The 26,880-nt window shown below is 51.9% G+C and overlaps 11 protein-coding genes across 11 annotated transcripts; 4 read left to right on the top strand and 7 right to left on the bottom strand.

Annotated features, from left to right (window-relative positions):
• Window positions 1-781: 781 nt before the first annotated feature.
• On the top strand, window positions 782-2,600 carry N7498_009470 (putative MFS transporter; the record flags this gene model as incomplete). Its single annotated transcript, XM_058456526.1, has 4 exons — window positions 782-936; window positions 991-1,302; window positions 1,356-1,950; window positions 2,001-2,600. The coding sequence occupies 4 exons, from the start codon at window positions 782-784 to the stop codon at window positions 2,598-2,600; spliced, it is 1,662 nt and encodes a 553-aa protein (XP_058303425.1).
• A 144-nt stretch (window positions 2,601-2,744) lies between these two features.
• N7498_009469 (uncharacterized protein) lies at window positions 2,745-4,574 on the bottom strand (the record flags this gene model as incomplete). Its single annotated transcript, XM_058456525.1, has 4 exons — window positions 2,745-2,922; window positions 2,978-3,089; window positions 3,144-4,317; window positions 4,371-4,574. The coding sequence occupies 4 exons, from the start codon at window positions 4,572-4,574 to the stop codon at window positions 2,745-2,747; spliced, it is 1,668 nt and encodes a 555-aa protein (XP_058303424.1).
• A 620-nt stretch (window positions 4,575-5,194) lies between these two features.
• N7498_009468 (uncharacterized protein) lies at window positions 5,195-7,518 on the bottom strand (the record flags this gene model as incomplete). Its single annotated transcript, XM_058456524.1, has 4 exons — window positions 5,195-6,374; window positions 6,430-6,956; window positions 7,010-7,039; window positions 7,096-7,518. 4 exons carry the CDS (start codon window positions 7,516-7,518, stop codon window positions 5,195-5,197), a joined length of 2,160 nt encoding a protein of 719 aa, XP_058303423.1.
• A 547-nt stretch (window positions 7,519-8,065) lies between these two features.
• On the bottom strand, window positions 8,066-9,916 carry N7498_009467 (uncharacterized protein; the record flags this gene model as incomplete). Its single annotated transcript, XM_058456523.1, has 1 exon — window positions 8,066-9,916. The coding sequence occupies one exon, from the start codon at window positions 9,914-9,916 to the stop codon at window positions 8,066-8,068; it is 1,851 nt and encodes a 616-aa protein (XP_058303422.1).
• An 844-nt stretch (window positions 9,917-10,760) lies between these two features.
• Window positions 10,761-11,603, top strand: N7498_009466 (phytanoyl-CoA dioxygenase family protein; the record flags this gene model as incomplete). Its single annotated transcript, XM_058456522.1, has 1 exon — window positions 10,761-11,603. One exon carries the CDS (start codon window positions 10,761-10,763, stop codon window positions 11,601-11,603), a length of 843 nt encoding a protein of 280 aa, XP_058303421.1.
• A 66-nt stretch (window positions 11,604-11,669) lies between these two features.
• glnA (glutamate--ammonia ligase) lies at window positions 11,670-13,638 on the bottom strand. The gene is made up of 5 exons (XM_058456521.1): window positions 13,474-13,638; window positions 13,382-13,417; window positions 13,204-13,296; window positions 12,526-13,030; window positions 11,670-12,463 (listed from the first exon to the last, which is right to left on the bottom strand). The coding sequence occupies exons 1-5, from the start codon at window positions 13,474-13,476 to the stop codon at window positions 12,024-12,026; spliced, it is 1,077 nt and encodes a 358-aa protein (XP_058303420.1). The 5' UTR covers window positions 13,477-13,638; the 3' UTR covers window positions 11,670-12,023.
• Window positions 13,639-17,324: 3,686 nt separating this feature from the next.
• On the bottom strand, window positions 17,325-19,660 carry N7498_009464 (RNA polymerase II mediator complex middle subunit MED1; the record flags this gene model as incomplete). The annotated part of the gene is made up of 2 exons (XM_058456520.1): window positions 17,325-17,996; window positions 18,047-19,660. The coding sequence occupies 2 exons, from the start codon at window positions 19,658-19,660 to the stop codon at window positions 17,325-17,327; spliced, it is 2,286 nt and encodes a 761-aa protein (XP_058303419.1).
• A 417-nt stretch (window positions 19,661-20,077) lies between these two features.
• N7498_009463 (uncharacterized protein) lies at window positions 20,078-20,930 on the top strand (the record flags this gene model as incomplete). The annotated part of the gene is made up of 4 exons (XM_058456519.1): window positions 20,078-20,173; window positions 20,229-20,638; window positions 20,691-20,801; window positions 20,864-20,930. 4 exons carry the CDS (start codon window positions 20,078-20,080, stop codon window positions 20,928-20,930), a joined length of 684 nt encoding a protein of 227 aa, XP_058303418.1.
• A 135-nt stretch (window positions 20,931-21,065) lies between these two features.
• N7498_009462 (SOS response-associated peptidase) lies at window positions 21,066-22,361 on the bottom strand (the record flags this gene model as incomplete). Its single annotated transcript, XM_058456518.1, has 3 exons — window positions 21,066-21,661; window positions 21,742-22,285; window positions 22,335-22,361. 3 exons carry the CDS (start codon window positions 22,359-22,361, stop codon window positions 21,066-21,068), a joined length of 1,167 nt encoding a protein of 388 aa, XP_058303417.1.
• A 261-nt stretch (window positions 22,362-22,622) lies between these two features.
• N7498_009461 (TPR domain protein) lies at window positions 22,623-24,074 on the top strand (the record flags this gene model as incomplete). The annotated part of the gene is made up of 1 exon (XM_058456517.1): window positions 22,623-24,074. The coding sequence occupies one exon, from the start codon at window positions 22,623-22,625 to the stop codon at window positions 24,072-24,074; it is 1,452 nt and encodes a 483-aa protein (XP_058303416.1).
• A 557-nt stretch (window positions 24,075-24,631) lies between these two features.
• Window positions 24,632-26,424, bottom strand: cpcB (40S ribosomal protein RACK1). Its single transcript, XM_058456516.1, has 4 exons — window positions 26,247-26,424; window positions 26,049-26,175; window positions 25,593-25,910; window positions 24,632-25,339 (listed from the first exon to the last, which is right to left on the bottom strand). Exons 1-4 carry the CDS (start codon window positions 26,324-26,326, stop codon window positions 24,914-24,916), a joined length of 951 nt encoding a protein of 316 aa, XP_058303415.1. The 5' UTR covers window positions 26,327-26,424; the 3' UTR covers window positions 24,632-24,913.
• Between the last annotated feature and the right edge of the window lie 456 nt (window positions 26,425-26,880).

Below are 26,880 nucleotides of genomic sequence, written 5' to 3'. Positions count from 1 at the left end.
GCTCAGCATTCTGACAGCGAAGATCACTGCAAAGGAGTGGCCTGACCAAAGTTAAAAAACTTCCGGGACCCCTATTGTAACCGAGGCCAGGAACAAGAACTGGGAAAGGGATTAAGGTTATCCTCGGTAAGAGCTGTTTACCTGTTGGGACTTTTCCGTCTTAACGAGCACCGAGGCTCGGAAGTTTTTTTCCCGGCGACGAGACTCAACCTCAACGGCTCAACATCTTTTTTTTATCCTCCATAAGTCGAGTGACTCCCGCGTGTCTCGGTTGAAGATATAAGATTCGAGAAAAACTGAAAAACTGACTAGCGCTCGGACTCGTCGCACCCGCCAAGACCCCTCCTGATCGGTTTATCAGATCCGCAAACGGGTCACTTTCTCCGCCTCGTTTTTTTCCTCCGCTCGGCCAATTTTGTTGCGATTCCGTGAGTGTACACGGAGACCTCCGGGGATCACCTGTGGTGTCTGCAGTTGGTGGTAGGTCTATGCGATGGGCCCTTTCGTTTTATCTGCTTTTTGCTCCCTTTTTCTCTCCTCTACCTTGGTTCTAGACCTCGCTTAAGGTTGATGAACCCGATGTTCTCGGGCTAGACTTTGATTAGGATGGCCACCCACTGACAATGACACAGCGCCATAAGTTCTTTATTAGAGCTTTTAATTCTACTGCCAATGCTTGAATACCTTTGAGCCCGTTCGGTTGAATATTCTTACTGGCGACTACTTTGCACGCTTCAAGAAAACTCTGAAATCTAGATTAGCAGGTAACACTGTCTACACAATGTCAACCGAAACACGCGAGTCCGCCATGAGTGGAAACAAGGGACCTGTGTCTGAAGATGTCTACGAGCAACCGCAGGGTCTCTCGGACTCCCGAGAGTTGGACGAGATCGACCCCAGTGAGTTCAGTCAAGAAAACATCGAACGTATCTACAGGTGAGTCACGACATGTAAAAAGTACAAATTTTCATACGTCTAACGTCATCCCAGTAAACTGGATTGGCGCATCATTTCTGCCTTTTGGGTCATCTATTTCATGTGCTCGGCCATTCGGTCGAACATTGGGCTGGCGCAGACCATGAACGAGGACTCCGGCCATGATCTTGCAAGTGTGCTACACCTGAATAAACACCAGATCTCGACCGGTCTCGCGCTGTTCTACGTCTGCTATGTGGTGTTCGATCTTCCTTCTAACCTGGTCATGACCCGGTTGAGTCCTCATGTTTGGATGAGCCGCATTGTGATCAGCGTTGGACTGATTGGTACTTGCATGACGGCGATGAAGGCCGTCTGGAGCTTCTAGTATGTTTTACTCTCAGATATATTAGCACGACCCGGTTTTAACCTAGATGCAGTCTCCTTCGTCTCTTGCTCGGCATTGTCGAAGCCGGCCTGTGGCCTGGTATGACCTACTACCTCACCCTCTTCTATCCGCCATCTCGAATCGGCAAACGTATTGGTCAGTATTTCACCGCTGCGCAAGTCTCAGCTGCCGTTGTCGGTCTTGTCTCCGCCGGCTTCCAGAAAATGGATGGTTTGCAGGGGTATGTTGGGTTCCAGTGGATGTTCCTGCTGTGGGGTGTCATCACCATCGCTCTGGGTTTCGTTCAGCTATGGTGGCTGCCAGACCGTCCGATCGCCCCAGGCGAGCCAATTCCTGAACGCCACTATCTCCTGCGCTGGTTGCCCCAGAGCACCCCAGCCCTGACAGGTCGGGATGCGGTAATCCATTATCACGACATGAAGCGCGCGTATCACAGTTCGAAGTGGAATATGCGGGACTTGCTGCATGTTTTCATGGACTGGAGGTTGTGGCCTTTGCTTGTCATGTATTTCGGTGTTGTGGGTGTGGGTATTGGCACGCAGCTGTACGCCAACGTGATCATTGCGGCTATCAATCCATCGCTGAACGGTGTTGACCTGAGCTTGCTCACTGCTCCTATCTGGATTGTATGTATATTGGTTCTTCGAAGGTTATATTCTTGCTAACATATCTCCAGATGGATCTTATTGCTATTCTACTCGTCACTCCGCTTTCAGATCGCTTCCACCGCCACCGCGCTCTTTTCTTTTCCATTCCAGTCTTGCTCCAGATCCTCGGCCTGCTGCTGACCAGCTACGCGGGTGCTGATGAGAACCCCTGGCCCCGGTACGGTGGACTTTTGATAGTTGGTTTCGGTCTCGGACCAACTGTGCCTATCACCATGACGTGGACTGCAGAGATCTTCCAGCCGCGCCACGGCGAGGTCGGCGTTGCAGCTGCCTCGGCCGTTGTCTCTGGGTGGGGCAACCTCGGCAGCATATTGACAACCTATGCGCTGTACTCTGGATGGAAGAGCGACTACGAAGCTCCTGGGCGGCAAAAGTACCGCAAGAGTAACCTGGTCATGATTGGCATCTTGATTGCGAGTATCCTGGCTGCGGTGGTCATGGAGCTTCTTCTTCGCTATGTGGACAAGTGGTATGATGAGCCTGTGGAGGATGACGAGGGCAACACTATCGACTTCGCACGTCGCCGTGAAGTGAAGCAGCGGGGGCTCCACGGGTTGGGAGCAGGCCTGTTCGGGTGGGCGAGACGAGGCAAGGCCAACCTCGAGTGAAAGGCATAGCTGATATATGGTTGGACACGATCGAAAAGTGATATAGATATTATGATAATTTATTAGATTCTTTGTTTTGAACGAAAGGATACCCCGAATACGAATAGTTCATGAACTCGTCCAGCTCTTTGAAAGCCGAGCATCTCATCCCCAGAAAATGTTCATTTTCGCCCATATACTGTCCTTCATGATAGGAACATTCTCAGGGTCGTCGTTGGCTTCGTCGATTGCCTGTTGAACAGGGACCTCATCAAGAGGGATGATTCTAGTCCGACGGATCAGTTTGTAGCCTCCGTATGCCAAAAGGACGAGGGGGATATCCCTAAGGTCGCTATTAGTTCCTGACAAAATTCCCGAGGGCTCGAGTGATCACTCACAAATATGAAGACACAAATGAGGCAGGATCCCAGTTCCCTTTTGTGAAAACCGTGAATCCTCCAGTCAACAAGATGATAACACAAGAAATCAAGGCAAACCAGCTGGTATATCCTAAGACAGAGTCAATATGAATTCGATCAAACGGCTTTTAAGATGTTCACTCACGTGTTATACGATTATGCCACGGCAATTGATCTGCCGAAATGCCCTGCTTCTTCAACGCTTGCAGTAGGCGAATGTGATTCAGTGCAATGGTGATCCAGGAGACCAGCGTGCCGGCAGCAGTCAAGTCCACAAACCACCAAAAGACATCCATGGCGCTGTGGGACACACACATGTACGACAGCAAGGAAAAGAGAACCTGTAGTGCAACGCACATATATGGGATACCCCACTTCGTGGTCCGGAGGAAGATCTTGGGAGCGTGGCCTTTGACCGCCAGACCATACAGCGTTCTTGTTCCTGCCAGAATACTCTGGTTGGAAGCAGACCATGCGGATGTCAAGCATATTGCGTTCACGATGGATGGGATGGCCTTGATGCCCGCGTCGCTGGCAGCGATCACGAAAGGACTTTGCGTAGCAGTGCCCGACTCGTTGCTGAGACGTTTATCTGCGCTTGAAACCAACATACCAACAATTAGAACGGCGGCAAGATAAAAAATGGACACTCGGGCAAACACCCGCTTGCAAGCCTTCGGGATGTTTTGGCGAGGGTTCTTGGTTTCAGCAGCGGCCATGGCCAACGACTCCACGCCGGCGAAGGAGTAGACCGCATTGGTCATGACAGCCCAGAAGCCCAGAAAGCGACCCCAGGAGCCCGTGGCGATATTCTCGACGAACGGACCGGGATCTTTCCAGTAGTGAAATCCCAGTCGTGGAACACCGGGCACTCCACCCAGGTCGATCACCAGGCCCAGAATGACAACGAATACGACCAGGAGGATCTTCAAGATGGCAAAGACAAACTCCACTTCACCGTACACGCGGATGAAGGAGATGGCGACCACCACCGACACGATGATCAGGATGGTCACCCACACGGCTGGATTGATGTCCGTCCAGTACTGGATCAACACCACGCTGGCGGAAATCTCACTCGGCACGCTGATGAAACACCCGTACACGACATTCCACCCGATTGCAAATGCCAGTGCAGGGTCTACGAGGACCTCTGCATGGCGCACGAATGAACCAGTCACCGGTAACAAGGCGGCGACTTCACCCAGTGCAAACTGGATCGAGCAGACCACGACGCCGACAAACGCGTAGCCCAGCAGGGCGCCCAGTGGACCACCCGCAGCGATCGAGCCACCCAGACCCAAGAAAAGGCCCGTGCCCTATAGTCCATGTCAATAACCAAATTCTTTGAAGTGCGCATTGCTCTACATACAATTGCACCCGCAATAGCGATCATCTGAACATGTCGTTGCGACAGGCCCCGGACCAGCCCTAACCGTTCATGCTGGGAAACGATCTGCCCGTCATCGGAAGCAGCTCCAAAGGGAGGCGCCGACTGCGAAGACAGGGGGTCTTCCACATCGTGCACGAAGTACTGACTCCCCGCCTTGGTCGAGTTCGTCTGGTCCTCCATCATACTCCCGTGCAGTTGAGAAGGAAATCAGTCAGCGAGCACCCGAAGAAATCCATTGGGCGCTAGGAGATAAAATGCTTGGCGAATCACACCATCCGAGTGGTTGATTAGGGCTGGCTAATCCTTCTTATCTGGGAATATCCATGCGGTGGTGGAGTCTGGCTTATGCTTGACAGTGGGGCTTGATCGGGGAACTGAGAGGAGATCGAAGATAAATACGCCGTGTCTATTATCTAGTTGTGTCTCACGAGCACATGTCTGGTCATTGGATGTCTCGATAACCGCAGCTTTGCATTTTATTAGACGCACAATGGAAAAATAGTCGAATTGTTGAAGAAGAAAAAAAAAAAAAAAAGGAATGTTGCCATTCCATGGTTAGGTACATACGGCCCGCGGCGGTCTCCGAGCCTCACCCGCATGGGCAGGAAGGTATAGGTAAATAGACCGTGCTAGGCCGGGAAATTTGAGTCTTTCAACTATCATTTATTTACACAGCTATGAATGAAGCCAGGGCCAGTATTGTGCATCACGTACCATATTTCCCTTGCGCACGACATGGATGAATCAAGATCAGTACATGCATGTAGGCCAGAGGCAGTAACTATTTAGAACTAAAAACCTACTCAAACTCTGACTGAGATAGTATGCGAGCCTCCCTTGGCACTGAGAACCTTAAAGTTCTCTCCAGATGTGGCGATCGGCCCAATGGTAGATGCGTTCGTTGTGCCCTTGACCTGCTTTCCGTCCACCACGAGCTGAGCGTTCTTAGACCCACTTGTCGGAACACAGATGACGCCAGTGGTATCCTCGGGAGTATCAATTTGCATTTCAAAAATTCCATCACTCTGCTTCTGCCAAGACACCTTGATCGGGCCCTGAGGGGTACCAACCTGACCTCTAGCCCAGGTAAGATCACCGCCATCAACCACAGGGCAGATCTGCCAGGTCTTGAAGCCAGGACCGGTGGGCTGAATTCCGAGAACATAATTGCTCATCAAAGGCACAATACCCGTCGACCAGCCATGTGCCATGGACGTGAACCCTTCCTCGTAGGGGGATCCACCTGCCCCAATGCCCTCCCAGAAGGTAATCTCGGGGTCGTGCGTTGACATCCAACCGTACAGACGCTTGATCTCTTCAAAGGCCGAACCTGCAGCGCCCGCTGTAGCAAATCGGCCAGCTAGCTCAAAGTACGAAATGAACGCGTACACGCGTTCTGAGAAGCCTGCTTGGAGAGAGTCGTTGTCGTAGAACGCGTTTCCATAGGGACGCGATGTATTCTTGCCATAGTAGTCAAGCAAACTGGTAGCAATGGTGGAATTGACAGCTCCCGAAAGCACAGACAATCCATTACCATCCTGCGCGTGGACGTCGCAAATAGTCCCTTCAGGCTCGTTAGGGCAAGGCCCTCCGTCAAAGAATGCACCAACGGCAGGATCCCAGTTCCTGGCGAGCAGCTTAGCGCTAACCTCGGAAGCGCGCGAGATCCAAGTCTTGCTGTCGGCACCATTGCCAAGGATGTCGGCAAGATGAGCAGCGGCTTTCAGGGCATGCACGTAGAGCGCGTTGTAGTAGGTGATAGGACCGGAACGGGGCAGGAAGGCGTAGTCTCCGTAGCCGTTTTCCTTGTCAAGGAGGCCACCGGTGGAGGTGAGGTTCTGACCATAGTAGTCGTCCAGTACCTTTTTCATCACGTCGTAGTATTGAGTTGCAAAGTCTGTGTCGCCGGTGTACATGACCAGATCGGCGGTTGACACCACCCACCACATGGGGTAGTCATACAAATCGAGCGTGTAATTATCACTGGCTCTGTAGTTAGAATGTGCTCGCAGAATGGAGAAGAGATTCAAACACTTACATGCTGGCAGGAGGAATCCATCCATCGGCGCGCTGATGGTCCGCTAAATCAGCAAGGACATTGCGAGCAGCTTCCGGGAAGTCATGGGAAAGGTAGGAGGTCAGGGCCGAAACAGCCAAATCTCCATCGTAAGGGTCACGATCGCGCTTGGCGCCATCGAAAATGACCTGTTTGCCCTGGAGGGTGGGGGAAGCCGAGTCCCGGGGATCAGTCTCGTTGGCAAGGAAGACATCCGTAACCATGTCGGTAGTGTAGACACCATCGAACCACCACTGAGTAAGATCCTCATCGGAGCACTCAAACCATCCGGTGAAGGTGTCGGGGGTTCCCATATACGCGGACCATTCAAGCTCGACGTTTGAGATCGAGACGGAGCCGTAGGACTGCGTGTAAGGCGCATCGCTCTCGAGAGCGTCAAGCCAGATCTTCATATACCGGAATCCGTGAAGACCATCGGAGCACACCTTGGTGCCGTGTTGGCAGCCAGTTAAATCTCTCCAGGTGTATGGGTCATTTGCAACAGCAATCTGGATACCTTCTTAGTACATCAACCATACCGAGCTTTAGTTTTTGCTCATACCTGATCAGTTCCATTGGTAATCTTCGAACCCTTTCCAATATGTCAGTGTTAAGATCTCGAGGACTTGAAGCTTCATCTTGACATACAGCTGGGAGATTGTCGGACCGAGTAAAGTCACTAGTGTTGGTCAAATATTGCTGGGTCTCCGAGAAGGCCAGTTTCAGACCAGGGAAGCCTTCGGTTGAGTTGGTCGACCCGGCAAACGAGATGGTAACAATGCCAACTACATCCTGACCAAAGTCAACAATAAGCGAAGGAGACATATCGCCCTCTTTGCGAGTCATCACAGTCGGGTTGCCATTCCCACCAAGCAGTCCATTGGGATTGGTAAAATCGCCAGTCGTGTTGGCCGACAGAATACTATGGGGCTTCACAATCGGGTTGCTCGGCGATCGAACAAATCGATGCCAACTATCACCTCCGGAGGTGTTCCTGTGGACGGCAACGGCATTACAAACCGTACCGACTGCAAGGCCTGCAATCAACGTGTTCCTGACAAAAGAAGCCATTGTCGAGCATGATAATCATCATGTTCACAGGGCCGGGCCCGTTTTAACATCGTTGTTGATCGCCAGGAGGAAGGTCTGTGCCGGATCGCCAATGCAACGTCGCTATACTGTGCCTTTCACAACTCGGGCCAATTCATGCCGAGTTACCAATCTGCACCATTTGACTTTGAAGAAATTGCAAGGTTCCTGAGAAGCAAAACTGCCGAAACTACCCCATTGTTCCCTGCTTTCGTCACCGTCGACAGCGAAACTTGCCGACAACACGTCAAGCAACCCCGCAAAGTTTAAATCTTCGCAAACGTGGCTTGCTTCATTTATCTTCGCTGAAGAATATCCCGAGCGTGAATAAACTGTATGATTTTATGGTGCTTACCAGGTCATGAGCTCGGTTCCATGACCATTTCTCCGTTCCCAAATTATGATCTAACTCCACCTTGACAAGAAAAGCTTCATTCAAAACCCATCTTATTGATCTAATTCTTTTTGTATCTAAATTCCTACCAGCAGATAGCCTCTCCACTGATAGTCGTATGTCATGACTAGGTAATCACGGAGCATCTGGATCAGGGTTGTTACCCCAGTTACGTGTCGTAATACCGCGCACAGAACCCTCATCTCCCGTAGGCTCCAGAGCGAGAACAGTGATCTTGTTTCCACTCTTTTGAAGGTAGCAACCGGGCAAGTAGAGAGTCTGCTGCGGTCCCACGATCCAATAGCGACCCAAATTGACGCCATTAACCCAGACAACACCTTTCGTCCAGCCGGGAAGCTCGAGGTAGGTATCACCAACGGTATCCACATCGAAAGTGCCGGTGAAGAAGGCCGGGCCCGAACTAGTTGAGTGCACGGAGTGCTTCGCGCTAGAGATGGGTGGTGCATCCAGTGGAAGGGGATACATCTGCCAGTTGGAGAGCACGTTCCCACCCACCGTCACGTTGCCCACGATTCCCTTGCGCTGGTCGACAATCCTGGGACCGTAGTTGACACGCCCCAAGTTCTCGATCAACAGGTCCAGAACATCATTTTTCTTCAACGCCAGTCGGACGGTGTTTGGCACCTCGTAGGTACTATCAATCACACCAGCGCGTTTTCCATTAACGTAGACGAGGACCCGGTCTCTAGGGTAATCTCCCGGAGCGAGAGTACCATTGATGGGTGATGTGATGACATGTCGGTACAATGTCAGACCGGTCGACTGGCCGAGAGCTTCCATGTTGACCGGGGACTTCTTCGTGACGGGCTTCGGGAGATAATCGAATAGATTCGCCGCGGGTTTCAATTGGATTTCGGGGATCGTAATCAACGGCTCCTCTTTCAAGGTATCCGGGATGGTATCCTTGCCAACATAGTTGCCAATAGTTTCCCGAAGGGCATTGTAGATCTCGTTCGTTCGGCCACTCTCGTCGAGTGGAGCACCGTAGTCGTAGCTCGTGGTAATGGGCTCCAGATTGGCGCCCCAATCGGCTCCATTTTGGAAACCCCAGTTTGTACCTCCGTGGAACATGTAAATACTGAATGAGCCATTGTTCTTCAAGATCCAAGTGAGATCCGACTGGACCTTTTGGATCGCTTGGATGTTCCCAACGTCGGTCTGGTGAGTGTAGTTGCTTGCCCACTGGTCGAGCCACGTCACATAATACTCTCCATCCAGTTCAGGCCCCAAGCTGCTGGGATTAGTCACGTATTTATTGCGAGCCTTGAACCCGACCTGGGGATCACCGTCCGTTTCAGCAAGTGCGCCGGGGATCTGACCTCCTTCGAGCATCGACTTCTCGCCACCGTCATTGGTATAGAGAGGCAATTCAAATGCTTCCTTGATGATGTCCCGCAGTTCTGCCACATACTTGTGGTTGCTGCCGTAGGATCCATACTCGTTCTCGACCTGGACCATCAGGATCGGTCCTCCCTTGGTGACACCCAGATCGGCGATATCTTCGGCAAGACGGTCGATGTATGATTTGGAAGCGGCCATGAAAGGCTCATTGTCGGTACGGACAACCATTCCCGGCACTTCACTAAGCCATGCGGGGAATCCACCCCATTCGTGTTCTCCGCAGATATACGGGCCCGGTCTCAGAACCACATTCAACCCCTGTTCCTGGGCGGTCCTGAAGTATTTTGCGATATCGTTATTGCCGCTAAAATCCCATGCACCTTGTGTAGGCTCAAGTTGGTCCCAAAAGATGTAGGAAAAGATCGTGTTCAGGCCCATAGCGCGTGCTTTGGCCAGGCGATCAGCCCACAGCTCATTGGGGATGCGCTGCGGGTCCATCTGGCCGCCGATAATTCGGTAGGGCTCGCCATGGAGGAGGAAAGTTTCATTGTTCCAGCTAAATGGAGCAATTGCTTGTGCTGCTCGGAGGATCGTAAAGGAGAGTAACAATAATTTTGGCAACATGATGGATGCGGCTTCCAACGGGAAGAATGGTTTCGATCCATGCATATGCCGGCAAGTTTATTTACTTTATAGCACTCATCCTGACTTTCGCTGGGGCATTGATCAGTTACAACGTCGCATGGGCGATCCCTCGATTTCTGCAATGGTAATGTCGATCCTGACGTTCAGGTGTTTCCAACCCCGCACGCTAGAGTGGAAGTGGACTCAGTCAATGTCACAGTAGCGTCCTGTGAGCTTTTCAATTTCGCAATCTCATATAACCGCAGCGTAAAATGCGGGTCTGTCTGGTGCATTATTTCCACCAATGTTATTGCTGGTTGAAGGAGTGTTAGCTCGGTGCTAAAACATGCCTTCAGGAAGCGCGTAGCGAACGAGTTATGATCACCCACTAGAATTACTCAAGGCAATTTAGGTAGAATCAGCCCATCGAATTCTTTTCACGCTAGATGGCTTATCAGGGTCTTGGAAATGCGATCAAATATGAAGCTCTCGAGGGCTTTGCCGTCTTCAACCGTGACAGGTCGATTCCCAGAGCAGTCTACATCAGTCCATCAAGCGAATATAGCTCTTCCGTAAACTCATACAGGATGTCGTCAGTAAAAGTGTCATCCCACTCACTAAACAAGACATCAGTGGCTTCAACGGAGTTCTCTTCCACAAGAGATGGTGCATTCCCTTGTTTTCCAGATATCAGGATGCAATTCACCGACCCTTCCTGTCAAATCAGGTTGCGACGAGAATCGTCATCAGATGGCCCTTGATCCAACCAAAGGCCCGCACCACCAAGATAGGCAGGTTCAACAGCCAGAGAACCGGCGAACCCGGAGTTTCAAAGTACCTTTCCATGGATGTTGCATGTCCCTGTGTACTGCCAAGGTTCTTCAACCTCCAAAAGTCCATCGAAGCCCTCCACCACGACGGGATCGTCGTCCTCAAAAATGCCATCCACCCAGCACACCTAGACAAGCTCAACGCGCGCATGGTCCCCGAAGCCGAACGCCTCTATGCACGTACAGAAACCCACCGAAACTTCGGCCCGCACACGGGAAACATCCAACAAGAGCCCGTCTGCGAAGCAGAATACATCTTCGAAGACGTCATCGCCAATCGCTTCGCGACATCCGTGATCGAATGCATGGTTGGTCCGAATCCCGCCATGCGGTTCTACAGCGCCAACACGGCGTTCAAGGCTAGTGGGCGCCAGCCAGTGCATATCGATATTGATTTCGACATGCCTCGTGTGCCGTTTGCGTTCTGCGTGAATGTTAATCTTGTGGAGACGAGTGCGGAGAATGGAGCGACGGAGGTGTGGTTGGGGAGTCATGCTGATACTGATCGGTCTGTCATTGATCGCGGGTCGGAGCATGGGGGTGTCAGGCAGGATCTATTGGATGAGAGGAGGAAGATTAGTCCTGGGATTCAGCCTGGTTTACCTAAGGGGTCTTTAATTATTCGGGATCTCAGGTTGTGGCATTCCGGTATGCCGAATAGGACGGATGACCCGAGGGTCATGTTGGTTTCTATTCAGTTTGCGAGTTGGTATAAGAATAATCAGAAATTTAGATTGCCGCGCAGTTTGGAAGGGAAGGTTGACTGGGGGCGCGTGGTGCCTTGTGTGGAGTGGGTGGACGATGGGTTTGATTACTTGCAGGGCGCTCATGATCATGACTTTGCACCGCTGCCATAGCTGGAGGGTTTGTTTTACAGTGAGTGGCCTGGAATGACAATAGTTGAAAACAGTCTTCACCAAATAGTGGTGTTCTCAAACGATGGTTCATTTTCCATCCATGTAATGATTCTATGCTATTGTACGTGTCACATAACCCAAGGGGTTGGTTGGTGGTTGGATTGAGAAGAAACAAAACAAGAGATTCGGCGAGTGCAACGAGGGAGATAAGATGAACGCAGGAGGCGGACCCAAGGGCCAGGGAAGAGAAGGATAGGATAGGGTTCAGAAAAGAAGCAACGGCAGAGATGGAAAAAAGGCACGGGTCAGAGAAAATCTATGAAGGCTCCCTCACGCAGTCGGCCGCTCTCGAGGTCCAAACTCCCAGTTGATGCCGAGAGGGTATCGGAGCGCTAAGACCAAATGATTATGAATGTCCATTTAGAGGCCACCACACATAGTCTCGACGATGATACCAGTGATCTGGTAGGGATCAGCGTTCGAAGCGGGGCGGCGGTCCTCGAAGTAACCCTTGCCGTCCTTGGCGACCTGGCGGGGGATACGGATGCTGCCACCGCGGTCGGCGACACCATATGAGAACTTCTCGATGTTGCCGGTCTCGTGGCGACCGGTGAGACGCTCCTCGTTGCCCTCACCGTAGACAGCAATGTGCTCAACGTGGCGGGCCTCGAGCTTCTTCATGGCGGCCTCGATGGCCTTCATGCCACCCTCGGCACGAGTAGCGGCGGTGGAGACGTTGGAGTGCAGACCGGCACCGTTCCAGTCACCCTTGATGGGCTTGGGCTCGAAGGAGATGCGGACACCGAACTCCTCGGCGACGCGGTGGAGGATGAAGCGGGACATCCAGAGGTGGTCACCCACTAGGGTTCTGGTTAGTTTCACGGGTACGTACTTGTCGACCGCACGAATAGAAAAAACTTACTGTCAATGCCGGGGCAGGGGCCGACCTGGTACTCCCACTGGGAGGGCATGACCTCAGCGTTGATACCGGAGATGTTGACGCCGGCGTACAGGCAGGCACGGTAGTGAGCCTCGACGATGTCACGGCAGTAGACCTTGCCGGTACCGACACCGCAGTAGTAGGGACCCTGGGAACCGGGGAAACCACCACGGGGCCAGCCGTAGGGCCAGCCGTCAGTGCCGAGCAGAGTGTACTCCTGCTCCAGGCCGAACCAGAACTCCTCCTTGGCGTGGGTCTCCATCAGGCGGGCAGCCTCGTGACGGTAGTTGAACTTGTTGGGGCTGCCATCAGAGTCCCAGGTCTCGCAGAGAACGAGGATGTTGTCACCCTGGCGGAAGGGGTCGGGGAAGATAGCGCACGGGCGGAGGTAGACATCGGAGTTGTCACCGGGGGCCTGGCCGGTCGAGGAACCGTCGAAGTTCCATTCGGGGAGCTCGTCAACGCTCTTGACGGGCTTGGAGAGGGTCTGCGGGGCGAGTTAGTAGACGATCGAAAACGCCCCTCCATTTCTCACGTGATGCGGATGGGTGCAGTCGCGTGCAAGAAAATCGCGTGCACAGGGCTTATCGACGCAGCGATAAGACTCAACGCATCCCACGCTGGCGAGTGTCGAGGTCGGAAATGAGGATGTGATCTTACCTTGGTCTTGGAACGGGTACCACCGACGGCATCAATCCAGACGTACTCAGCCTGGACAGAACCACGCTGGTCCAGGGACATGTACTTCATGAGCTAAACACCCCCATGCAAGTCAGTATGGTTCCTCTCCGGCTCAACGGCCATTGTGGAAATCCAAAACATCAAGAATCAAACGCACATTCTCCGTGTTGGAGACGACAGTTGAATCAGCAGCCTGTCAAGCTCGTTAGTATGTGAGTCACTCGGGGAGTCAAGTGGAGATGAACGCACCATAATGAATGATTATGGGTATGTGAGTGTGTAAAAATTGAGGTTTTCGGCTTGCGAGCAAGCAAGGAGAGGTTTTGGAATTAAAGGATGAACGAATCCCGAAGGATAAGCAAAACGCAGAACGGATGGATGGAAAATCCAAAGGAGAGGGAAGGATGGAGTTTTAAGAAGGTGGGGGAGGAGAGAGGGAAGATAAAGATTTAAATTTAGTCATGCAGAGCAAAAATCAACGAGGGCAAAATGTGAATAAAAAGAAAAAAGGGAAAGCGCGGATCCGTATTGCCCAAAACAGGTTAGCCGTCATTACGTTACGGTATTCCATCCCCTCCTTCCATACGCCGCACGATGTAAAGTGCCTCATAATAGGGACATTCTCGAGCCCGAAATCGGGGTCGTCGGGGGAACCGAAAATTTCTCTCTTGCGCATAACTATCCTCATTCTTGCTTGGCTACTTTGGCTATTCTATATTTCTTTTTTTTATTTTCCATATTTTCCTGGGATCTCGAAATACAACTACAAACCCTGGACGTCGTTGCCCGGTTGTGCGGTTGTGGAATCCCAATCTGCCGAGTTTCTTAACGCCACCACTACCCGTGTCATCATTATAGCATCATACAGTGTGCGGTGCCGGTCGCCGCCGAGATTTCTGGGAAAACTTGCAGTGATCTGCCGCCGAGCAATATCCTTGTTGAATACTCTCCCGTATCCAACTTGCTAGCCGCCTTTTGAATTTCCTTGTCCCAAGACCCCTCCCGCATTTTCAGTACAGTAGCATCTCTACGCCGTAATATCAATACCACGCAGACCGCCACCCGAAATCATTCTTATGGACTCTCACTTTCGCTTTTTAGAGGTTATTCCTTCTCGTGATAGCCAGGCTCCGGTCCGGATCCAATCAGCATTTGGGGCTTGTAATGGCTCCCATTAGTATGATCAATCGCTTGGCTCCCGTTGGGCCGATAACGCAGAGAAAAGGGCTGCTATGGCGTTCAATCCATTCAAACCATTCGCTATCAGATGGTAGAAATGCGTAACTGCTTCCCAGATCCGGTCGTCGGCTCCGTCGCCTCTTCCCCGTATGCCACCCCACGTCTTGTCCAGGTTCCTTTTATCCAAAGCGGGAAAAGTCCGGGGGACCGTCATATCCTTCTACCCGACACGTCAACGTCTGATCCGACAGCAGCGGCGTTGAGGTACTACCCCTGCATAGACATGGCGATAACCACACGATATCAAAGCGCCGGGTTGGTAATTTCTGTTAGCAACCGGCGCCGGGATCCTTTGGTCCAGGCGCATATCAGCCGCAAGGGTATAATAATATAGACCACGATTCTAGACCAGAAGAAAAAGTAACACCATCCCGGAAAACTTTGACACTTTTCCATCGAGGTTCTCGCGTCTGTCAAAATTCCGGATACTAGATCGATCGACCCCACGAACTGTGCGACGTGATCGAGCTCCGCAATCTCGCCGGTTCCTGAGCTGCTGCACACGCGCGATCCGTTATCAGCAGCACCCTGCGCGGCTTTATCGTCCGTGTGGCTGCTCCAGATACGGTCTAGTGCCTGGTCTCTTATCAAGATATCCATCTGTGTATCTAGATATCTCGAGTGGATAGTGTGGCTAGAGACGCGGACATCTCCCCGTGTACAGTGTACCTGCATTCTATACATACATGGAGCGGTGCTATACAGATACAGATCACGACCGGTAAGTAAGGATACGCGATCCGCAACCCCATTTGGAACGCGAAAACCCGGCCATGTCGGGGGCTCAGCGATCGGTCTCAGTCGTCGTCGTCGCAAGTGGAGCGTGGCAAAAGGTCTCGAAACCCCCTCCAACTCACCAATCACACTCGGCCCAAGCCCACAGAACCGCGCCGACGTCGGCCGTGGGTTGGGTTTCAGTAAGACGGCGTATGTATGATTCTTTCTCGGCTGTGTAAAATAACCCGCATTTGGCAATCGTAGGTTCACGCGAGGAAGTCCGGGGCAAAAAAAGGTAGACAGGGATTCTCCGGAAAAGAGGAATGAGAGAAAAGTGGCGACTAGATCTTCCCGTATTTTCTTCGGACAAATCGAAGCTCAGCAAAAGATCGGGGGTTTTAGGAATCGGACGGGCGATTCGGTGGCTTGAGGGAAAGAAGCTCCCGATCTTTCAGCCCCGTCTGCGAGAATCTAAGAATACACTCTAGAGATTGAGACCCAGCTACACCCCAGACTAGAGAGAGACCCATACTCACTAGCATAATGGAATGCGCGTACTCCGTAGCACAGGGGCAAAGGCGCAGTCCCAGTCTCCAGTCTCCAGTTTCTATTTCTATTTTCTGCACGGATAATAATAGCCCAGTGAGACACCGAGGCGGTGTAGGCCACTCGGCAGCGGCCGAGTCGAGAACATGCCCGTCGCACAGAGCTTTCGGACATGTGTAATTCTAATAAAGCACATGCATTGAAAATGACAGGAACAGAACAGGAACCGGTGTCAAACCAGGAGACTGTGAATTGTAATTGAGGACCCAGCATCGATCGACGGTGCGCGGATTGCTTATCGGCTCGTTCTCATTGGCCTGACACACGGCGCTGACTGTAGTGGCTCGTCTCGACGGCCGAGCTCTCTGTGTGGTGTGGGAGTCACCCGAACTATACTTCTCATTAGACAGTTGCATACTTCGATCATCCTTGTAAACGTGCTTCATTGGAATTGACTGCCGGCAAAACATGACGGTAGGAATTTGTCGGTACGGTTATCCTCCCAAAAGCCTCACCGAAGTTTGGAGGGGAAAATAAAAAAAAAGAAGAAAAGAAAAGAGGGGCAAGCTCCGCTACGCTTCCCAGTGATAACCAGCTATGTCATGGCGTGATCTGGAAGGTATCACGAAAAGGCTCAACTGGTGGGGTCATTTCGCCGGCTGGCTGTAATAGTGCCTCCTAGTCCAAAGTACAGTGCATGATGTTTCGGTTCGGGCCCGTCTCGAGTATCCTAAAGGTTGTCTGGCCAGCTAAATGCCTCTCGAGCTCCTTTTTTGGTCGCATCTGGCGGGTCGGCTGGATATTGAGCGATATATGCCTCATATAACTAGTACTTACGTATTAATTGACCGGTCACAAACTAACCGGCAAGGGTCCGACGTAACGGCGCAAAACCAGTGCAGCCCCCACACGATTCCAGCCTTATCTGATGGGCTTTCCGTCAAAGCGATGATGCGATGTCATGTCGTCGCCGAGGGATCAAGGGTGTCGATTATGTGATGCCGCTCAGCCCTGACGTAGCTCACCTTCCAAGCTTTGCGGAGGTGCGGAGGTGGGCATGTTTACAAGTCCATGCGATGAACCTTAATGGTGGGCAATCTGGAAATTACCCCGGATTTCGACGGAATGAGGTCACAACCGGTATTGATGGCTGGAGCATGTTTCTAGAATTGATCTTCGGTCTTGCATTGTTCGACTAAAGAGGCTCAGTCTGAATATGGATCAGCTGCAAGCTGGACTCGGTGCATAGCCTTGTGATGCATCGCTTGATGCCGCAATGGTGCATCCGAGCCATGACATACGCTTGCATGGCACGAAGCCAATGATCGACTACCCGCAGAAGCTGGACAAGACTGATCAAACCTCCAGAGGCCACTTCGTCTATTGCTTGTATTGCACATAGTATCACCTTGGCGTAAAGACCGGCTCTGCCATAAACTACGCCGCAATCGGAGTGCAGCCTGAAGCGCCCAACAAGCCCTAGACTGCCAAAGCGAACTGTTGGCTTGGTGTCGCAGCGATTGTGTGATGAACGGCCAGAGGGTATTGGCGGGGTATTTAAGTCTGGACACCGTTAAGGCTACCCGGTATCTCCGGCCTCAAGCCTCATCCGCTGCCACCCGCTGCCGTTGCCAGCGCAGGACCCACTCGACCAGGATCCCCAGGTCTTGCGATATCTCCAGGACTCTGGCGATCTTTTTGTGGATCTCCTGCAGATGTGGGCCGGGGCTCTCTGTCCCTTGCATCTCGTCATCACCACCGTCCTCTTGGTTATCGATGCCGAGTCCGGATGAGTCCACCACCGAAATGCGACCATTGAGGCCGACTTCGACACAGATTGCAAGCTGCACTGGTTCAAGCACAAGATTGTCGGCATTTTTACCGGGATCCGTAATAAGTAATATGAGGGCTGGTGCCTGCCCGAGTTGTGTGCGTAGCGTCACGTCCACCTTAACGTCGTCATTGAAAATATGGCTATGGCTTTGGCTCTTGCTTGCGCTGTTGAATGACCAAACCGTCGACGCCGCATCACTTTGGCTGTTTGAAGGACCATTACCGAAGAGGCTGTTCAACATTTCTTCGTTGGGGTCATCGTTGGTCAAGGTAATGGTCCCCTCTTTGCCGGTCACAAATATCGGGTCTTGGCTGACATGGACTTGGGGTGTGGTCGGTGTTGCTTTAGAAGGCCGGGTTTGATCTGCCTTTCCCTTCGCAGAAGAGTGAAAGATTTTCCGGATTAAACTCGCCAGTAAAGCATATTGACGGAACATCTGAAGAAAATCAGTATTCAAGCATCCGTTTGTGTAGAAGAAATAATTACCGGAAGAATTTGGGCGAGCTGCCGAGGATGTGAAATGGGGAGTTCGCGGATTGCACGTCCTGCAACAGACTCAAATGCTTGGAATGTGTAGTTGTGTTGCTTCGTGCATGGGTCACCGTTCGAATCAAATGCCTGCACTGACATCCTGCGCCTTCTCCGACCAAGTTGAGGCGAAGAATCCGTTGACAGCGGCGACCCATCCGAAACCAACAAGCCATCATATGTAACCATTTTGAACTCCTGTGGTAGTTGCATGCCAAGATGTCTATAGATCTCAGAAGCTGCAAGAATTGGCATGTCTAGGGCCGGCTCCAGCTTGGCAACGAATCGGCGGTTAGGGGGCGTGGATTCGAGCATGCTGGAGTCCAAGGCCATGGGGTCAGAGTCATCTCCATTCGATAGCCGCATGGTTTGGGGAGGATCGAGCCAGTTCACCGATCTGGCGGCTTCAGCTGTAGGTTCTCCGCCGTTCTTCTCGCCGGCCGCAAACACCTCGTTCCCAACCCATTCTTTCGAGATGCGGAGAGATGGGTATCCCTCTTCACATTCAATCATGACAGTCCATGTCTTCTCCTGGTCATGCATCTCCTCATCTGCATCTTGGCCTTGCGGTCGATCGATTGCCATTGCATCGGAGTTCTTCTGCTTCTTTGCATCCAAGATCTTGGCTTGGTCGATCCAATATTCCATGCCAAGGCCGATTCGAGAGCCCTTGTGCATGCTTGGGCGCCCGATTGTCCCTGCACAGAGATGTTCATAGTCACCGCTGTACTTTCCGTTCTTCCCCTCTTCCACCCAAACCCGCTTGAGATTCTCCTCGAGACCCTCCAGAGCTTCAAAGCAATTTACCTCCTGGCTGAACTTATCAAGTTTTGCAAGCCATTGCAAATTCTCGTAGAACCCTTGGAGCGACCTCCATTTTCCGGTCTCGCCATCCTGTGGAGATTGAACGAGATTTCGTTTGAGAACAGCAGTAGCCTCCTCCCGTAGCTCGCCTTCCTGGTGCTCCGGTGTGGCATATCGCAAGCGAACGTCCTTAACAATATCAGAGCCATTAGGATAGAAGTCAATCTCGAGGTCGACAAAGTTGCCGGCGATGTTGAGATTGTCGAACGTCCAGATAGATTCGAACCCTTCGATTTTGCCCAGTCGCTCAATACCTTCGCGAGATATACCTCTACCGGCCACGGCTGCACGAAGACATTGAACCACTTCTTCAATTCGATGTCTCATTTCCTCGTCGCTATCTCGTGCGACGCCGAGCTTGATGCCTTGCATCCCTAGGCTCTGGATATCGTTCTCATTCATTCCCGATCCAACAAGACTGTCGTGAACTGCGGGGGATGGACTGATGCCTGCATAGCCAGTGAGAGCGAGCAGTGCTGATGGCGAACTGAAGTTGACCGGGTCGTCGACCGCACTTGTGACAGCAAGAGGTGTAGCATATTGATGAGAAGAGGTGCTCGGCTGGTGAGCATGGCCAGGCCCTGAAGCCGTCGGAGTTCTTGTTGAGGGGGATTTATGAGCCATGGATCGGGAGAGCGCTGTGGAGGATGGGTGCGGAGAAGAGAGGTGGGTTGGCGTTGCGCCGGGTTTGGCTGATGGAGTTGCCATGTCGATGGAAGTCTATGACGCAGCAGAAGGGAGGGTATGAGATCGGAATCGCAGTCTCTGAGAGAAATTTCCGGATACAGGGCGGGAATTCGCAGTTGTCGATGCGCAATCAAACCACGCTGCGCAGGAGTTGATCTCAATGGGACGTGGAGAGAGATATGTCAGTGAACAGGTTCAAGCCACAACTTATTATCTGAATTCAACTCCTTCACCCAACTTAGCCAGCACCAACACCGCAATTGACAAGCGCAAATCTCGCGACTTATGGTCCTGCAATAACAAAAGCTGTGAAAGCGGACGAGGCGGAGAGCTTTCACCGCCTTCCAGACCGCCCGCTTCAAGACAACCAAATGACGATTGACCCTTCGCATTGCTTCATTCATACTTTCAAATCTCGACAGTATCAGATCTTCGAAAATGTTTGCCCCAAGAGCGCTTGGTCGTCAGGCCATGCACCTCCCTAGGTGGGCCCAGGCTCGCTCAGTGTCTACATTGGAAGGGAACCCTCACATTGTACGGCTTTCCCTGGATTCAATCCAAGGTTGTTTATACATTGACTTTATCGCAGTATGTGTTCCGCGGTGATGGACCGAATGATCCGCATATCCTCTCACTGCTACCCTCCGAGCCAGTCAATTCAAAACTTGCTATTGGAATGACCTCCAAACTGCCGCCAACCACAGACTCGGTCACAGAGAATCCCAAGTTCCTCAGCATTCTCCAAGAAGTCTTCTCGAAACATGCACACGAGGATCCCGATGCACAATCTCAGGCACAAGTCATGGTATCAACATCGGGAGCGAATTTGAGCTCCGGCGGTGTATTGTTGACTGGCAAGCGCGCGAGGAGACGGCGCGCCGAGGTGGGCGACTCGGCTGGTGGTGCCAGTGGTCAAGGAGGTGTGGGATCTGCTGGCCGTGGCGGCTGGATTCACATCTCAGACAACAGGCGGCCACCTGATTATGGAAGAATTGCATGGTGAGATCATTCAGTGCTACGAAGTTTGGTTTACTCGCTGACAGCCTCCCAGGCCAGAGGACATTTTTGGAAGTCTCGAGGTGGATGGCCAGGGCCAATTCGTTGGTGGAAATGGAAATTACCAGGCCAGTGGTACCTACAGACTTGTGACGCGGGATGGAATGTAAGACATGCTCATCTGGGTTAAGCGCTGTATATTGAACTATTGCTGACTTTGAGAAACAGTTTGGGATTGAGTCCATTCCTCAGAGAAAAGCTCGTGCAAAGGTTGCGTGAACTTGAGAAACAGTAGGCCCGTCGTTTATACCAGCCAGCTCTTGTACGATAGTATTCTCCAGTAAATAATGATACTTACTCTTGAAAGTACCCTTGACGGAGAAAAATGCCCTAGAATTAAAACCCATTGCATCATTTCATTAGATTATCCTTATTTCTTGAAAAAATTGGTAATTCGCTGCGAGCCATCAGTTGCCTTTGCAGTTTTCTTCATAGGTGTGTTTTGGGTGGCACTCCGTGTCTTCGGTTTTTGCGGTGAAGGAGACTTCGAGGGTTGCTGCAACTTCAGTTTCTTACTCTCATCCTTGACGCTCGGCGAATCTGGAGTATGCTTTCTTTTTACACCTTCTGTAGCAGACCGTTCCTCCTCTTCATTCTTGACCTTTGTATCCTCCTGTGAAGCAGCCTCCTTCTTCGGAGAGGTGTCCTCTTTCTTTTTGGCATTGGCGAAGAAATTCGCAATGTTGTTTTTGTTGTCTTTGCTGTTGACAGGCACAATGAAATCAGGAGAATTGTTCCCGACTTTGCCGACCTCCTTCGAGACTGGATAACACTCCAGTTCGCCCTCGTACGGCTTCAAGATAGACTGTAGGTCCTTCGACCATGTTGTCCGGCTGGGATCAAGCCATGTGCGCATTTCTTCGGTGCCGGGGTCAAGAATGACAGGCATGCGGTCATGTAGAAAGTTCAGGTAGGAATTGGAAGATGTCGTGATAACAGTGTAAGTATACAGCTTGTCCTCGGAGCCTGGTTATCCAGTAAGTGTCACGCATCTATACAGAGTTTCGCACCTCTATACAGAGATACAGCCATGGGGAGTCATTTACCTTCATAAGACACACAGTCCCATAGCCCAGCAAAGCACATTAAATCGCCGTCTTTGCGCCGCACGAAGTGTGGGATCTTCTCCTTGCCCCCTGGTCCCTTCTTCAGCCATTCATAGAAGCCCTGGCAGACAACAATGCATCGCTTGCGCCGTTTCATAGTTGTCCACATGCCACGATCTTCGATCAGTGAGTCGTCGCGACAGTTGATCGTACGCATCATAGAACCGTAGTCCGGTTGCCGCTTGGTCCAGAAAGGGACGAGACCCCATTTCATGCTTTGGATCTTGTATCTGGGCTTGGCTTTATCCACTGTTGGCTCAACAGTTTTGTCACTCTTGTCATGGGTTTCGCTGTGTGCTGAGTCTTGTTCCTCGCCGGTGTCTTCCCCATGGCCTGTGCGGTGCTTTTCGGAGATGTCTGCACGGTACACAGCTCCGATGTTACCGGGGGCAAAATTGTATGTCTCTCGTACTTCGCCATCGTCAGGCACTTCGTCCACTTGCATCCCTCGCTCCTGAAGGCGCTGTTGGATGTACGCCAAGCGCTATTGCCGTGTCAGCATACACCTCAGCCTGGACGAGAATATGGCTTACCACGCCCAAAGCATAGCGTCCACACATTGTCTACGAAAATTGAGCAGATTTTATGATACTCTGAAGAATCCTATGCTCAAAGTGCAAATAAAATGCGCTGGTCAAGACAATGCCAGAGGCGGTCGACGTCATATGGCGGAGGAAGCTTGGGCCAAGAGAAAATCGACCGCGGGAGAGCCCCGTCTTCAACTCTGCAGCAACCTTATCTCCCGACATTGAACCCCTCCAAACCTCAAGGGGAAATCGAAATTGCGCACCGAGCCCCTCGAGAAATTTAAAACATAGCCAATGTTCCGCACAACATCGCGGCGCATCAGCGCCGCCGCCCCGCGACTCCTACAAGCACAGCGCCAAACCGCCACTCGATCAATATGCAGCCAGAACACCCGGCCAACGTCACAACCAGGATATAACAATGCGAGAGCACTTGGGAACGCACATTTCCCTCGTGCACGACACCTCACCTATGCCCAACGCCTGCGCATGAATTACCGCGAAGCCTCCAAAGGGATCTTCCGCAAGAACCCTATCATGCTACCACTGGCCATATTATCGGTCATCGGTGGCATCGGCATGTTCGCTTATATTTCCTACGTGGAACTCACGCAGGTCCAACCGCAATACCACAACTTTCCGCAGCCAGTAGCCGAGTCGCTCCGCTCCGCGATCTACTACACCGAGATCGACCTGAATCCGATTAAGGCGCTGAATCATTACAAGGAAGCTTTGCGGAGAGCTATTGATATGGGCATGCATCCTTTCTCAGACGAGGTCATGGGGATTAAGCTGCAGGTCGCTCTGATGTTGGAAAAGGCGGGCTTGGTGAAGGCAGCGATTGAGGTGCTGGAGCGGACGAAGAACGAGACAATGAAGTGGGTCGAGGAAGGGCGGGCTGTAGAGGCTGCAACCGAGAAGAAGAAGGATGCGAAACCACCTTCTCCGGCAAAGGATACCCCGGAGAATGTTCACATCAAAGAGGGGGCCCTCCAGGACACAGAGGAGGAATTAAAGAAGTTGCAGGCATTCGAGACCCGCCAGCGCGACAAAGCGCTCAAGAAGGTTGTCGGCATGGAGATGAAACTGGCAGAGCTGTACTCCAGTGATCATATCCAGGAAGACAAGAAGGCTGAGGCTGCGCAGGTCGCTGCCGTGGAGCTGTGTTTGAAGGAGATGCACCGCCGACAGAAGCTGGGTCTCCCCGTTGGCGGAGGTGCCGGTGATGCGGACAGTGACGCTTGGTTGAATATGACCGAGATCGCCACAGCGCTGGCGGAGCTCGCATCCACCTACACCGCCAAGGACAGACACGAGCTCGCCATGCCGTTGTATTTGCGCGCACTGGAAATGCTCCGCGTGGCGGAGGGTAACTCGCCATCGTGCAAGCAGGTGACCCTTCTGAACGATGTCGCCAGCGCTATGGCTGGCCAGGTGCAACTGCCTGCTTCGCCTCGCTCCCAACAGCAGGCCATCCCTCGGGAACAGACTGTCGAGGCTGCGCGGCTATGGGCTCAAAAGTCCCTTGATGTTGCGGCACGCATTCAGCCCCCGGTCCGCGATGAGGAGTGCGATATTACTTGCGTGGCGGCCACATACAATCTGGGCGAGCTTGCAGAGCTGCAGAATAAGCCTGATGTGGCTAAGCAGCGGTACACGGAGGCCAAGTCGCTCGCTAGTGGATTGGGATACGAGGACGGTGTTGCTATGGCGGATGCGGCGTTGAAGAGATTTAGCAAGAAATAGGTGCATGTAGAGCTGTGCGCTTGATGTACATTATGACCATGTAGAACACAACTCCTATATACGGAAAGACGAGTCCCCTCTTCGTAGTTTATCGTAACGAACCTTCTTAGAGGTAGTCCGCGACCTCCTCGTTGAGCAAAAAGGCAGCGATTTCCAATTTCTCGCCACTTCTTAAGATTATTGATGGTCAGTTTATGTTCTATCCTAGTACTGTTCCATACCATTCCACCAACACCATTACCAAATGTAACCCTTTGAAACTGAATTACTAAAAAACATTTGGAGGATTGCTATCTTGATCAATATCTTTGTCGGTATATCGAGTCAAATAACTTGGAAGATGGCACCAGTGGGCTGCTTGAAACCCGCAGACCGTATAACTTTCGAGGCTCCGTAAATGGGCTGATGAAGGAGACCTTCGGAAAATTCCTTGGAGGCGCTCCTATTTTAGATGGGTAGTGCAAGCCTCGAGGGTATCCATGCACCTTGAAACAGTCAGCGGTCTAAATTACATTTTACGGCATACAGATTCAAACCAGCTACGCAAAAACCCCGAATGAAGAAAAATAGGAAACATTTTGATGCCTTGTGGTATTAGAACATCACATGCCTTCACAAGATTCCAGACATTCGATTTTAATGGTGAATCAAGTAAGCTAGGCATGTAAGAAAACCTCCAGGTCGGGCCTCATTTCCCGGCACCGAGAGTGCTTCATTGCTCGTGGCTCATACATCCCAAACCAATGCCCTTCTTGTTCTGGTTTTGAACTTTTTTTTGATTCCCTTGGCGATAGATCAAAAACAGGCCTTGCTCCTTCACCCGCACATCATCAACTCATCTATGCCCGCGACATAACACCCCAGGCACGGATCTTGTTGTCGGTGTAACCGGCGAACAGGGTCTGGCCGTCGGCGGACCAGGCCAGGGAGATACACTCGGGGTCACGGCTCTTCTTGCCCTTCTCGACGTACTCGGGCTTGAGCTCATCAACCTTGCTCTTCTTCTCGAGGTCGAAGATGGTGATGGAGCTGCTGGTGGCAGCGCACAGCCAGTAGCGGTTGGGGGAGAAGACAAGAGCGTGGATCTCGTCACCGGCGTGGAGGGAGTAGAGGTGCTTGGACTCGTTCAGGTCCCACAGCATGGTGGTACCGTCCTTGCCACCGGAGGCGCAGAGGGATCCGTCAGGGGAGATGGTGACGGTGTTGATGTAGCCGGTGTGACCGATGTGGTCGGTCTGCAGGCGGCAGGAAGCGAGCTCCCAGACCTAGATTGAGGATAAATTGTCAGCGGTGGATTCATAAACGCAAATGAGTCCAGAAGAAAAAGGGTTTCCGCGTCCTCCTCATCCAACAAAAAGTTGGATTTTTTTTTTAACATCAGGCATTGGGTGAAAGATTGTCTCATGGCCGGTAAGGGCTCTGAAGTAGCAAATACGTTTATGCAAACATCATGTGAAATAAAGGGCAAATACAAGTCTCGAGGGCTTGCTTCGAAGGAAATTGAGATTGATATCGTACCTTGACGAGCTTGTCCCAGCCGGCGGAGACAATGACGGGGTTCTGGGGGTTGGGGCTGAAGCGAACGCAGGAGACCCACTCGGTGTGGCCCTTGTCGGTGATGGTGAACTTGCAGTCACCGAGGGTGTTCCACAGCTTGATGGAGCGGTCACGGGAACCGGAGACGATCTGACGGTTGTCGGCGGAGAAGGAGACGGACAGAACATCGTTGGTGTGGCCGACAAAGGTGCGGGTGGTGTTGCCGGTGGACAGCTCCCAGAGACGGAGCGACTTGTCCCAGGAGGAGGACAGAGCGTAGGCACCGTCGGAGGAGATCACCTATACGCACAAAAAAAAGACCAGCGGTCAGCCAAACAGTCCAATTGCCCCGGTACTTTGATCCGATTCCATGGTATCCACGTCCAATGAATCCTTTCACACTGCATCCGGTCGAGACGGGAGGGGCAAATAGCATACACAGTCAGAGACGATGTGGGAGTGGCCCTCCAGGCTGCGCTTGGGGTAACCGTAAGCCTGCTCATCGCGGGTAAGGTTCCAGATGATCAGGGTCTTGTCGCGAGAACCAGACAGCAGCATGTTGGGGCTAAATGTCGAAGTCAAGTCAGTACAGTATTCGAGGCGAAAATTCGAGGTAGCAGGTCTCGGGTCTCTTACTTCTCCAGAGAGGTGGCAAGGGAAGTAACCCAGCCATTGTGGCCCTCGAGGGTGCCGCGAAGAACCAGCTGCTCAGCCATGATGGGAATGAGACGATGGAAGGGGAAGGATGGGCGGAGTAGGTCGTTGACGCTGAGGAGATAAAATCGCAGAGGAAGGAGACGCTGCGTGCCCGCTCAAGCCCTAACCCGGTTGGCCAGCGCCTTGTGTGGTTCCGCCGTGCCCTAAACTAAGCGAAGGTCATGTGACACTCATCCAACTCTATACTTTAATACATTCGATTGGTTTGGCCGACTTGGATTTGCTGGATTGATTTTCTGCCGTATACTTTGGTACACTCGAGGTCCATCAAAAATGCAGTTGCCCGGGAGTGTACAACAATGACCAGACAATACTCCGTATACCCTAGATACCAATCTTGACACACGAGATGCATTAAACATCATTGAATACATTAATTATACTATGCCAATTTAATGTTCCATCTACAAGTCCTAGTATACAATTTTTGTTGGTCTAAAACCGTGGCTGCAGAAGTAATCGTCCCGCAGCATACAGCGCAGTGCATTCTGACAGGGAGTATACCCCTTGCATTCGCTACGTACACTTAGCCTCATTTAAGAGACTGGAGTCG

This window comes from Penicillium cinerascens (genome assembly GCF_028974065.1).
Source record: "Penicillium cinerascens strain IBT 15544 chromosome Unknown scaffold_4_segment0_segment1, whole genome shotgun sequence".
NCBI lineage: Eukaryota > Fungi > Ascomycota > Eurotiomycetes > Eurotiales > Aspergillaceae > Penicillium > Penicillium cinerascens.
The sequence above is the reverse complement of the archived record's forward strand: the minus strand, read 5'-3'. Positions and strand labels throughout refer to the sequence as shown.

Bases quoted from the DNA above. Each gene is read 5' to 3' on its own strand.
- glnA (XM_058456521.1), bottom strand. The intron at 13,297-13,381 runs GTGCGTTTGATT...GGGGGTGTTTAG, and splicing joins TCGTCTCCAACACGGAGAAT to CTCATGAAGTACATGTCCCT. The intron at 13,031-13,203 runs GTAAGATCACAT...CTCGCCCCGCAG, and splicing joins GTACCCGTTCCAAGACCAAG to ACCCTCTCCAAGCCCGTCAA.
- cpcB (XM_058456516.1), bottom strand. From the start codon at position 26,326: ATGGCTGAGCAGCTGGTTCTTCGCGGCACCCTCGAGGGCCACAATGGC. The intron at 25,911-26,048 runs GTATGCTATTTG...TTGTGCGTATAG, and splicing joins CCCACATCGTCTCTGACTGT to GTGATCTCCTCCGACGGTGC. The intron at 25,340-25,592 runs GTACGATATCAA...TCCTCAATCTAG, and splicing joins GCTGGGACAAGCTCGTCAAG to GTCTGGGAGCTCGCTTCCTG.